At 32.6% G+C, this 13912-nt stretch overlaps 1 protein-coding gene across 27 annotated transcripts in view; it reads right to left on the bottom strand.

The window, feature by feature from the left end:
• The window catches only part of ZBBX (zinc finger B-box domain containing), a 114207-nt gene that overhangs the window by 87836 nt on the left and 12459 nt on the right, over window positions 1-13912 (bottom strand). For 15 of the 27 annotated variants that reach the window (XM_078353890.1, XM_078353893.1, XM_035277737.3 and 12 more), the window contains 3 exons: window positions 11678-11768; window positions 6480-6528; window positions 5685-5794 (listed from right to left, as the gene is read on the bottom strand). In XM_078353890.1, coding sequence (XP_078210016.1) covers window positions 5685-5794; window positions 6480-6528; window positions 11678-11768 — 250 coding nt within the window. Of the gene's footprint in view, window positions 1-5684; window positions 5795-6479; window positions 6529-8471; window positions 8797-11677; window positions 11769-12156; window positions 12420-13912 lie in introns of those variants that run through there. The other 12 variants (XM_078353896.1, XM_078353901.1, XM_078353902.1 and 9 more) reach the window with 6 other exon arrangements.

Raw genomic sequence — 13912 nt, 5'->3', positions numbered from 1 at the left:
TATATACCATGGAATACTACTCCACTGTGAAAAAGAATGATATGTCTTTTACAGCAACGTGAGTGGAACTGGCTGGAGGCCATTACCCTAAGTGAAATAACTCATAAACAGGAAGTCAAACACTGCCTGTTCTTACTTGTATCTGGGAGAGCTAAACAATGGGTGTTAGCTAAACACTCAGCTAAACAGACATTGTAGAAAAATAGACTTTGGAGATGCCATACAATGGAAGGGTGGGAAGGGGGTAAGGACTGAAAAATTACATAGTGGTTACAATGTTCCTATTCAGATGATGGGCACTAAAAGCGCAGACTTCATCACTATGCAATATAACCACGTAACAAAATTTCACTTCTACCAACTATATCTATAATAATAATAATAAATTCTAATGGAACAATGAGATGATATGTTTTATCTCATTTAATCCTCACAACAACCCTATAAGTTTAAAATCATCTTTGTATCTCCATAATGAAGAAGAGATAACAAAGGAATATAAAGATGAAGAATTTGTCCAGAGACATACAAGCTAATAATGGTGGGACAGGAACTTAATCCTACCATGTGGCTCAAAGCTTAAGCTCTTAACCACAACACACATTACTAATCATTAAATTAATCATTTGCAATCAACTACAATAGTAATCAGTTACAGATACTCCTCAACTTAAAATGTGGTTACCGCCCAATAAACCCATCATAAATTGAAAACATTGTAAGTTGAAAAGGCATTTAGTACAACTAACCTACTGAGCATCATAACTTAGCCAAGCCTACCTTAAATGTGCTCAAAACACTTACATTAGCCTGTATTTGGGCAAAATCATCTAACACAAAACGTGTTTTATAGTAAATTGTTGAATATCTTGTGTTTCTTTAACCTTCTTGATCACATGGCTGACTATGAGCTTCCTAGCATCGTATATTACCACATATCAATAGCCTGGGAAAATATCAAAATTCAAACTTTGAAGTATGGTTTCTACTGAATACATATTGCTTTTACACAACATAAAGTCAAAAAATTGTAAGTCAAAAATAGTAAGTCAGGGACCATTTGTATTGAAAAACCTTGATAAAATCCACAATAAAATAAAATTCAGTATTTAAAATGAGTACATGATCTAGTATGTATCAAAATCCAAATATATATTTTTCACATGTGATTAGCTATAACAGGATGAATTTTTACTTAATCTGAAGAAAAACAAACACTATCCCTAGCATGAAAACTAGTCCTCTCTTTTCATTCTTGTTTTATGAGCTTTATTATTCTAGAGAAATGATAAAAGCATTATCCTAAATCCATATTTTAAGTGTAATATAAACTTTAAAACTATAATTTTACAAATATACATGGTTATATCATTATATTAATATGGATTTTAAAACATATTCTGCATAATTTTATTTAATATAACTTGCTAATTTTAAGTGACTTTCTCATAAACATTTGGTACTGTTTTTACACACTATAATGCAGAAAACTGAAAATGAGTTGCAGCATATAATCCTAAGCCAAGTATCTGTTAACAGCATACTTTTACTAAAAGTAGCCAAACGAATATTTGTAGACTAAAAGATCAATGCTGGACTTGCAGTATAAGCTTATATGTTTTGTTATGCAAAGATAATATTTAAATTAAAATTGGGTTAAAATGACCTCCAATGGAAAAATCTTTTTAGGCAGTTTGTACAAATGGCAGAAACGTGGTAAAAATGCAAATAAGGACTCCATTCCACCACACATGCTTCTTCAACGATGGAATTCCCAAGTGCAGTTTTAACAAATATCTTGTTAACTTGACGAATGCCAGAGCAGTTGTGCTAAGCTTCAGAATCCATTTGATTTTAATTAAATTATTCACATTTGTCAAATTAATATATAGGAAATGTGGAATTTTTGGGCTTCGTCTTTGCCGTCAATACATGTAAATGGATCAGGTCATAAAAAAAAGTGCCAACAGCAAAAGCACACTGTTTATTGTCTTCAGTCTGTGTGCTGGACACAATGCTAAATACTTTACATGTATTAACTCATTGTGTGTGATAACTTTGAGGTACAGATTACTGTTATCCCTAGTAACCTATTTCACAAATAAGGAAACAGAAATAAAGAGGGATTAAGTCATTTGCTGAAGGTCACATAGCTAATAACAGGTAAACTTGAGTTTCAAATTCCCAAAATACAAGCTCTTAACTCCCATCGTCCATACACAATTTTCCCTGGTGAAGGCCAAGGAAATATATATATCCTTTATATATATATATATCTCCACATATACACATATGTGGCCTTCAAATATATATATATATTCACTCTAATTATCCAGTCAGCATAACCATATGCAATGACAGATGCTAAGAACACAAGATAACATCAGAGTTTAACAATATCACGGTCTACTTCATTAAATCTGCCTAACTTGAATTTTTAAATAGCTTATTACTATGTTTTGACAACTAACATGGGATATTATTTGTATTTCAAATAAAAGAACATTCTTTCTTAAAATCTTTTTAAAGAATGCTTAGGGCCCAAATTCTGGCTTGTCTACACAATGCTTTTCAGGTAAATCAGCTATTTAATCACTGCATATAGTGTCATTCTCGTGTGCCTTCGAGCCAAGACACATGCTGCTTATCCTGTCTACAATATCCTCCTTACTTTTCCTTCTTTCTTGAAAAGCATATCCTTTAATTTCAGGTCAAGCTCTATCTACTTGTGTCGTATGTTCACGTTCCATGGCTCAAGTGTTTAACACAAAGTAGGAGTCACAAAAAATATTGACTTATACCTCCTATATAATTCCTTTTCAGATCCTGAGCAGCAGACCCCAACAATTTAATTCAACCTGTACCCTTTTAGCTTTAATACTTTTAACTTATGAAATATTAGCATTTCTTAATAATTTTTACAAATTTCTGAACAGTAATAATTTTTTGAGATTCCTTAAATTATTGTCCAACATCATATCAAATAAGGAAACAATATGATGTAATAAGTATTCTATTACCAAGACCTAGGGTTTTACATTTAATATTGCTATTAGCTCTTTATTAGATGTCCAGCATTCTAAATTGGAGTTCAGTTAAAATTGCCATTAAATAAACCTAATAATATAGATTTAAGTCAGAAATGATTATGAATAAGTTCTCTAAAATTATAACATAATATACAAATATTAATTTACATAATCATTAAATTCTTTGAAGAGGAAACTGCTTTTTACCTATGTGTTATATGGAAAATTGCAAATGACACTGCAGCATCTTCAATGCTAACTGAAAGGAAAATATGTCTAAATTAAGAGAAGGTCTATATTATTAAATAGTTTCAAAGAAATAATTCATTACTTAAATATTTGTTTACCACACTGCAGGCATAATTCTAAGTGGTAGGCACACAGCAGTGAAAAAAACTAAACTCCTACCCTTATGAAGTTTATATTGTAGATAAGAAGAAAATAAAAAAATATTATATAGTAAATGATGATCAATATTACACAGACGAATGAAGTAGGCGTCACAAAACTGGAGAGTGCAACTCAGCTTTTACCATTTTATAAAGGGCTATCAATATAGGAAATATTTGAGTTGACATTTATTGATATGAGGAAACTGTGAGAGAACACTATTTATTGGAAAAAATTAAGGGCTCAATTTTGAACATGTTAAAATAGTGATGCCTACTAGACATCCAATAAAGGTGTTAAGTAGGTAGATTGAGCCAAAAAATCAGGGGGAGGTATAAGGTGATGTGTATATTAGGGAACCATCAATATGGATATGGTCTTTAAAGCCAAGGGAGTGATTGACATTACTGAAGAGTAAGTATAGATGGACAAATTAGAGGCCAAAGGACTGAGCCTTGTGGCATTCCAACATTACGAGGTCAATACAGAAAACTGACAAAGACAGAGAAGAAACAGATATCAATGTCAAATGAAATCAAGAGGTCGTGGTGTCCCAGAAGCAGCCAACTGAAGAAAGTCATAGATGAGGAGAGGGATACTGTACTATAAAATGCTCCTAATACATTAAGAACTGAGAATTGACCATTGTATATGAAAATGTGGAAGTAACTGGTTGACCACTACAAAAGCAGTTCCTGGATAGTAGTGGACACCCGAGACTGAATGGAGAGAATTCAAGAGAGAATGGGAATGCAGTAATTCCAATTCTGGGTATATACCAAAAAGAATTGAAAACAGGGTCTTAAAGAGGTTGCCAAAAGGGGAAGCAACTTAAGTGTCCACCAATGGATGAATAGGTAAACAAAATGTGGCACATACGTGCAGAAGAAATCCTGTCATTCCAAATATGGATAAGCCTTGAGGATATAATGCTAAGTGAAATAAGTCACTAACTAAAAGGCAAATAGTGTATAATCTTACTTATATGAGGTAGAGTAGCCAAATTCTCAGAGACAGAAAGTAAAGTACTATTTGCTAGGGGTTGGGGGGAAGCGGGAATGGGGAAATGATTGTTTAATGGGAACAGTGTTTCAGTTTTGCAAGATGAAAACAGTTCTGTGAATGAATGCTGGTAATGGTAGCATAACAATGTTAACCTACTGAATGCTAAAGTGTACACTTAAAATGGCTAAGTTGATACACTTTATGTTATGTGTATTTCACCATAATTTTTAAGTGTTCATGAAATTGGTACCAATGAGAAGTGAAAGAGTAGTCATAATTTTCTGTAACTTTTTTATTTCACTTCACAGCTTGTAAGAGAGGAATGTATGTCATTTGTGAGAAAAGACAAAAGACATACACAAAGTCCATAGCAGTCTTAAACATGATAGCAAAAATACTGAAACAACCCAAACGTCATTCTGCATATGAGTGGATAAACAATTTGTGTAAAATGGAATACTATTCTGTAATACAAATGAACACATTACTAATAAATTTAATATGGCTGAATCACCATGTAGAGCAAAAGAAGTCAAAAATATATACTATATCATTCCATTTACATAAAGTTCAAGAACAGGTATCACTAAATCTACAGTGTTAAAAATCAGGACAGTAGTTGCTGTCAATCAGCTACTTGGTGTTGATTGACAAAAATCAATCCCTTTGGTGTTGGGGATTGATTGGGAAAATGCCCATGGGAATTTTCTGGGGGTACAGGTAATGTTCTAGGTCTTGATAGAAGTGGACACATTAATCAAAAGGCCCATCGGATTGTACATTTAAATCCATCCATTTCATAGTAAATTATTCCTCAGTTTTTAAAAAATAGACAATGGGAAGATAGAATATGATGACAGCAAGTTTAGACAACTCTTCAGAAGAGTTTTACAATAATGGGGTACAGACTTGGAAGTCAAAAAGAATTTTTGCTGTAGTTTTCGTTTGGTTTTGGTTTTGGATGGAAGACACTGCAGCATGTTCGTGTGCTAGTAAGTATGATTCAAAGGAGAGGGGACAAGGTCTAAGGTGATGTCATTAAACAAGAATGAGAGGATGAGATCCAGAGAATAAGTACAGGTGTTAGCTGTTCGCAGCAGCATGACCACTCAGCCCACAGTAACAGATATGAAGAAGTATATGGCTACCGAGCAAGTTGAGTTGAGAGAGGTGTATGAGGCCGTGTGAACGATCTATTCTAACTGCTTAATTGTACCTACTATACAGTATATGTATATATACACTATATAATGTACATACTAGTAAAGCAGCTTTGTTCTCACACTGCCCACAAACTTTCCCTTTTATCTTGGGTTTTTCACATTCAGAAGAATTTGCCATTTGATAATTAACTCTTGGTTTCACTGGCTCTGCAGGAAAAAAAAAAGTTAGTCCAGTCATTTAAAAATATAATGTTTAGTTTTCCAATCAATAAATTAATGAAACTATCCACATTTCCCATCTCTGGATCAAACTGAAGCCCACATAGAACAAATTCTAAACATTTATAATTTTATATATTAATAATGCATATATGTATGTAAATATATACATATTTCTAAATTTTTTCTATCAAATTATATTAATCATGAAACATTAAATGTGTTTATTATCCTCCAGAAAAACATTTTATTTCTTTAGGAATTATTATAAATTCAAATTATGTTTTTGCTTCTGCTATTATTTATTTATTTGAATATTTTTTTATTTTTTAAATTTTTCTAAAGTGAAATTTTAATTGATAATTTTATACTACTAAATTATCTTCCTTATTAAAACATTACATCAATAAAATTTAAAGAACAGTGCTGTAAAGTCTTACTTTTGCAAACTGCTATTATTATAATCATGTACTAAGTTTACATTTTTTGACACAAAAGCCCCCCAAAATACCCAAATAAAATTTATGTTGAAAATCAATGTGTCATGATTTGGGGGTTTAGAATCTTTATACGGTATGAACAATTCTAAAACTTTAATTTTACATGTAACTAAAATGGAAAAGAAAGTGAATTATGTCTTTAGCATTTAATAACATGGTGATAAACTATTTACCTTGAATCTGTTCCTTCAGTAATTTTAATTTCACTTTTCCAGCAGAAAACTGTATTAATAAAATAGATACTATTTGTCAGGTATACATTATCTTATTCAAAGAAAGTTTAAGTTACTAACAAAAATATTAGAAAGTTGTAGCCTTTGGTGCACTTTGAACAAAAATTTATTTTTAAAGAATAATATAAAATTAGTAGGAGATCATTGTTAAAGCATAAATGTACCGTTTAATTAATCTAATAGAAATTCATAAAAAAGAAAATAAATTTTGAAAATAATATGTAAACCTGTTTTTGAAAACATAAATTGGCTTTTAAACAAAAATCATTATATGTAATTATGAAATGCCTTTAGGAAATTGCTAGTATTCAAATATGGCAAAGGTTTAATAAATTTCTGTTTCTGCTTTTTCTGAGACACACAATCTTAATATTTGTGTAAACTGAATCTAAACTGAATTGTGACTAAGTTATTCTGCTTACATTGCTATAAAAACCCATATTATTATCTTATTTGCCCAATTTAGAGAACTACACGTTTAAGCATCACAGGCTTATCTTTAAAATATATTATTTATAATCCCTGACTGTCCTAAATATTAGCCCAAATAATGAATGAATAAGATTCACTGCTAGATATTTCAAATTAAACAACACTTAATATTTGGGGATTTTTATCATTTTAGGAAATAAAATAGACTTGCCAATTGAACATGCTTGCCTTGATCTTATTAAAACCAACATTTAAAGTACACAGACAAGAATGAAGGATAGTGTGCATTTATATAGACACTGTCAATTCAGACCTAGTTTTCAATTTGCAATTTGCATGCTCAATTGCTCAATTTGTACATGAGAATATGAGAACAATGGCTGCCTGTATATCTATGGCTGTACCAACTGCAGTCATCTGCAAATGTAGGCCTAATTATTCCCAGTGAATCTAGTGGTTTTGCTTCAAAGGGGCAGTTATTTTTCACATTCTTCAAAGTAACTGCTCAGATGCCATATAGCAGAAAAGAAAATATGATTGAAATCATCAATTTTTCTATGAACCACATGTTTATTTTTAAACTGCTAATGTTATACAAGTTACAGATAATCTAATCTCATCTTTCACAACCAAATTATCCAGTATGATTGCCTTAATGATACATCTGAATTGAAACATGATCAGTGTGGTTATAGGCTATCCTGGATGGAATGGATAGATATGCCCAAGTAAAAAGAAACCTATTATTAGGAAAATTGTGTAATTTGTTTTTATTATGAATAATATTGTTCTGCTCTATGAATACAGCCATGTTTATTTCAAGTAATTCAAATTGCATAAAAATATTTCAGTGAACAAACTGCTAGTTGCTATTTTTAGACAAATATCATTTCTTCATAGGTCTGATTTTTATCTGTTTGGGAAAGGGTTGGAGGTGGAACAGGGTTGAACCAAAGATACACATGCTTGCACAAACACATACATGCACATATACACATGTACATATACATTTATACATACATACATGTATATAGAAAGATGGATATATGTATATGTTTGTATATACAAATGTCAGGAACTTACTACACTAAAGCCTATGCCTTATTAACCTGCTAACTCCTCCAGTAGTAGGTATTGAAGGGGTGCTATCAGGGGCCAGGAAAGCTTAGCAGATTTACCACACAGGTATATTATCTAATTCACTGGGGTAGGACTATGCTGTCATCATCAGCCTCCCTGGCATTCACAAATACCTCCAAGCTCCCACCAATGCCTCCATCTGCTACATTGTGCCCAAACTTCTCACACAAGTAGTCTTTCAGACATTCTCACTGTCAACCCAATTAGCTACTAAAACTGTGCAATTCTGTACTACTTGTCCTTCCTCCCAAAATACCCTGCCATTCCCAGGAGTGTCTATTAAATAGTCATCTATGTATCTTATGCTTTAAACCTTTCCCAAAAATGTGTCATTCAAAATTTACATCAACTGAAACTCACCTTTACTTAGACACAATCTTCACCAAAGCACTTCCCTCAGGACCTAGCTCCAGAAACTCCCTTTTACACACCAGGAGAGAGAAAATTTTTCGATTTGTTCTTCAGTGCTGTTTCCAGAATATTGTTCTGTTATCATTCAGCAAAGTTGCCTCTACCACGGGTCTCCACCATCCACTTGTTGCCTGTGTCAATATGTAGGATCTCTTCCACCTGAGCTTCAGCAACCTGCTCAGTATTTCTCTCCATCACATTTCTGCTTGACAATCTTAGAGACTTCAATGTACATGTTCACCTGACATCCTGGTTTGAAGACCCTTCACATACTGGCTACTGTGAACATCTAAATGCCTCTTCAGCCATCTCACCATTATGACCAAATCTGCCATGTAAGCAGTATTCTAAATAGCCACACCTTCAAAATCTCAGACTCAAAAAAGTTTTTCAATGCCAACTTCAATCACCTTATCTCTCCCCTCCGATACCTCCCATATCTCTGTACCGTTGCGATAAAAATAGTACTGTGGAGTCTCCCCCAAATCCATGCTGAACAACCTCAGTAGGCTCTGTGGCTCTTTGGCAATTCATTTACTCATTCGCTGCTAAACCCCAACCACAGTTCCTACAGTGGCTACTCCAGACCTCTTCATTCCCAAGAACTCAACTTTGTCCCGTTTTCCCTTCATTCACCTGAGCAAGTGACACTATCTTCAACTGTAAGAAAGTTGAGATCTTCCCATTAAAATGTTTCAGTGTTCTACCTTACCACTAGTCAGAAATAATCTCTAAAATTTATTTTACACACACACACACACACACTCTCACACACAATGTGTCCTCCTTTCCTTAGTGAAAGTCTCTTTAATGAACCACCTCTTCAAAGACCACACCCCCAGCAACGACACCTCTTTCATCTACATTTTTACTCTTTCCTCTACTAGGATGTACATCTTTCATTGTACAAACTGGCTCACATCATCTTCCCAATTCTAGAAAAGAATATAATAAAGTCTTTCCTTGATTCTGTTAAACTCTCAGCTTTTGTGCTGGCTCCAATAGTCATTACTCACTGCTTCCCACCCTTTTCTTTTCAACCAATTGAAATCTACTCTCCTATTTAATATTGATACAATTATCAAATTTAGGGCTTTTGAATATTTTCCTTATCCAGAAATAGACATTTGAATGTGTGTTGTTTAGGTATCTCAAAGTGGTTTCACATATTTCAAAGAGTTTTTGACGTTGTTCGAAATCTCTTTGAAGTGTATAGTAGGTATTATTATGCATGTTTACAAATGTAATGAGGCTCAAAAAGGTTAAATGCATGTTAATCTATATAATCTAATACAGATTTCTAGAACTCAGCACCACTGACATTTGGGGCCAAATAATTCTTTGTTGTGGGGGTTGTCAAGTACATTGCAGGATGTTAAGCAGCATCCCTGGGCCACGCTCACTATACATCTTTAGCAAAAAATACACACACACACACAACAACAACAAAAATATTCCTCGCGGTGTTAACAACTGAAAATGTCTCCAGACATTGTCAAATGTCTCCTAGGAAGCAAAATTGCCCCCCTTGAGAAACACTGGTCTAAAAAGAGACTCAAAATGTTTTTCACTACACAATATATTGGACAATATTGACTTTATACTTTTTAAAAATGCTCTCCTTTACTTTTGTCCCTGTAACATTAAACTACTTCGATTTTACTTCTGCCATTCTTTTTCTTCTCAGTCTCTCTTCACTAGAGAGCTGGCAAATGATCTTAGACAAGCCTGAGAGCTTGCATGTCAAATCTTGGCCCTGACTTTTGACCCTGAGTGAGTTATTTGATGTTTTGATATTAAGTTATTTCATCTGTGAAACTGGAATAATAGCAACAGCCTCTTAGGAGTGATATAAGCACTTAATGAGATAAAACAGGAAAAGAAGCTAAACTGTTGACTGGCATTAAAACTTACTGAACTTATTGAATGAATATTAACGTTCTCTTTGCCAATATGTTCTACACAGTGGCTTTCTTTAAGGTTTATTCTTTACACCCCTCTACTTTTTACACATTTTTTAGGGAGCACATTTATTCTCTTAACTTAAACTTCACATGAAAATTCAAACAAAACTCTAAATCCATATCCTGTACTTTTCTAAGTCCCTTCTTTATGCTATTTATCTCTTAGTCAATCCAGCCTGTATGTCAATTACGTGTTTGACTCCCTCCTCTCCTTAGTCAATCCAGCCTGTATGTCAGTTATCTGTTTGACTCCCTCCTCTCCTTTGTTACTGTTTTTTGGTCCCATATTTTTCTTTATCTACTTTTCTACCCTTTTAATTTAGCCTCCTTTCATCTTACCTCTAGATTCTTTTAATAGTCTTACAAATAGCCTGTTTCTAGTGAGATAAGTTTGTTTTAATTTTTGGGTAAGAACTTTTATAATTCATTTTTCCTTAAGATAGGGAATGACACTAGAGAATAAAACGCTTTCTCAAAGCCAAAAACTTTAGACGTGCCAAGTAAGACGTTTGTAGATTCCAACTGATCCAATGAAAGTTTAATGATTGGGACATAAAAAACTAAAGCTGTGTAAGTTAATACTTACAAAGTTACAAATCTTATACTAAAGAATCCAGAAGCAAAACTGTTTTCCTTATGTAAAGACACTTACCTGATTTTCATCTTAAATATAATATAATATTTTATAGTGCACAGTAAAGAAATAACAATTCTATATCTGGGAAACCGAAGTTTTTTTTTCCTTGGGTGTCTTCACACATAGACTCAACAGTATATGAATAATAAATTATTACTCAAGCAAAATATAAAATATTAAACAAATGTGATATAAAAGTAGGAATAAAGTCTCTCGTTTGCTATATTAAACCTTTCACCTTAGTGTAGAAGTATCTAGTTGTATTTTACATAATTTTAAACCAGATCCATACTGAATGGAAAACTTCAGTTTGGAATATGGAAAAATTCACTGCAAGTTAAAATTTTGAAATCAACTTGTAGCTGAAAAACAAAAACGTAACTGAATAATGAAAGTTGCATATTAGCCTACAAAATGTATCAAAAATTGAATAATATACAAAGTTGTTAAAATAAGAAGAGTAAATTCCTGAGTATAGAAGAAAATGCAAGACCTAAAAACATTATATCTTCTTGCTTAGCAAATTCAATGAGAATCAAATAGTATCTTCTTACCTTAATAACATTTCCTTTATTTCCTGGCATCATGTATGATCGATTACCCAATTTGCCCACTTTTCCAGATTTCCAGTAATATCCACTTGACCTTTAATATATATAAACAAGACAAAATGTAATTACTAAATACATTTCTCCCTTTAATGAAAAGAGATATAGTTTTCCTGTCTCGGGAAATGGAAATTCAGTTGTTAACATGTAACAAACAAGCAAAAAAATGAAAATGAAATACCAATAATGTCAGAATATCCTCAGTAATTTTAAAATATAGCTTTATCATATTCGTGATATGGGGATTTTGTAGGGAAATGAATAAAAGTGAAATGTCCAAACACAAAGGAAGAATTCTATTTTCTTGATATTGACAATAACTAAAGATAGCTTTATTGAGTCATAGGAAATTTTACAGGCAGTTTATGCAGTTTTAAAAGCTAAGTGTCCACAAATGTAAAGAAGAAAAGCAAACAAACCAATACCTCAAAATATTAAGTAGCTCTAGTAAGCGATGAATTCCTTATTAAAACCTCAAATGATCTCCCACATTGACACATAACAAAGAAGGTAAACTTTAGCTGTACAGTTTTTAAAACATATTTACTTGAGCCTAGCAAAATATGTCTGTAATTATCAATGCAGAGAGTCCAATTATCATTTTAAAAAAAAAGACAAAAAGTTTCCCAACATCACACAGAATAATTAAGATTAGAGCACTAGACTTCTATCTTCCTGGCTGGTGAGTAGCAGGTTCTCATTCTGGCTATGACACTTAATATCTGTGTGACCTCAGAAAACAATGTAACTACTCTAAAAACTCAGTCAAGCTTTAGAATGTTAAGAATCATCTAGAAAGTCTTCCATGGCTTAGAAAAACTCACTCTTGAGTGCTGATTCCAGCAACCCTGATTCTCAGATTAGTACCATGATCCATTTAGAAGTCCAAACTAAGTCCAAATCAGTGAAGGTAAAAGAATTGGCCACTGGGTCATTAAAAGCAGCAAGACACATAATAAACTTTGTCATCCTAGATGACATACAACATGAGATGCTCTTATTAAACCAATTCTCTGATTATCAGAGGGGGTATGTATGCAAGTTATGCACATTTTTCAAAAAATTGGGGTCTAAAGATAAAGACTACTGAAAGTATAACAAACACATTTGAACTGTTAACGTTTCAGAAAGTATTTCTAAGTATTTGATGGTCATCACTTTGAGGACTAAACAAAAGTTAATTTAATATACAAACAGTTTGGTGACATTTAGTATCAGCAAAGGGACATGAAACATGCACTCATATATTGTAGGAAAAGATGATAAACTTTTGACACCTATTTAAAAGACAATTTCTCAATGTGTATCACAATTTAAAATGCACATAACACATTGACCTAAAATTACAGATGTAGGAATTTATGCCACAAACAGCTTTGCATATGTAAGCAAAAATACATGTAGAAGCAAGTCCATGGCAGCATTTATAATCATAACATACTAAAAACATAATAAAGATCTAAAAAAAATGCTATTATATCCACACAATAAATACTACATAGCCACTAAGAAAATTAGGTAGATCAATGCAGTCTGATATAAGAGCACTATGATATATCACATCAAATAGTAGAATATTAATTAATCCCCATTTTTTAGATGAACACATTTGTAAAAAAAAAAAGGAAAAGACACAATATATACAACAAATATACAAACTCAAAATAAACATTCATACACATGTATATATGTAGATTTGTACAAAGATAAGACATTTGTAAGGAACATTTTTGGCATTAAAAGTGGTGCTAGAAAATGGGCTGGGAGTTATCCTAGAGCTAAGAAGAAAGAATTATAGATATACACACACACACACACACACACACACACACACACACACACAAATATACATATATATAACAGCATTTATTTTTAAGATCTTCATTACGTATATATGTGAATTCTTGCCCCCAGAAGTCTTCGAATAAATAAGTGTCTCTAAACATAAACTGGTGTTTATTTGCTGTTGATGGCAACTATCTGGCAGCAGAAGGTAAAGTGTGCACTGCTGTCATAAACGTTCTAGACCATAAGTCAATGAGAAGCATAAAGTTTTTTTTTAAAAAAAAGGAAATAAGAAAGAATAAGACCAAATAGTTCGGAAGAAGCAAAAGTAATGGTAATTTTAAAAACCAACATGCCTCATCTAAGCGACACAAAAACAAAAAAATAGAAGGCCTT

Source organism: Callithrix jacchus, chromosome 17 (genome assembly GCF_049354715.1).
Source record: "Callithrix jacchus isolate 240 chromosome 17, calJac240_pri, whole genome shotgun sequence".
In the NCBI taxonomy this organism is placed as follows: Eukaryota; Metazoa; Chordata; class Mammalia; order Primates; family Cebidae; genus Callithrix; species Callithrix jacchus.
The sequence above is the reverse complement of the archived record's forward strand: the minus strand, read 5'-3'. Positions and strand labels throughout refer to the sequence as shown.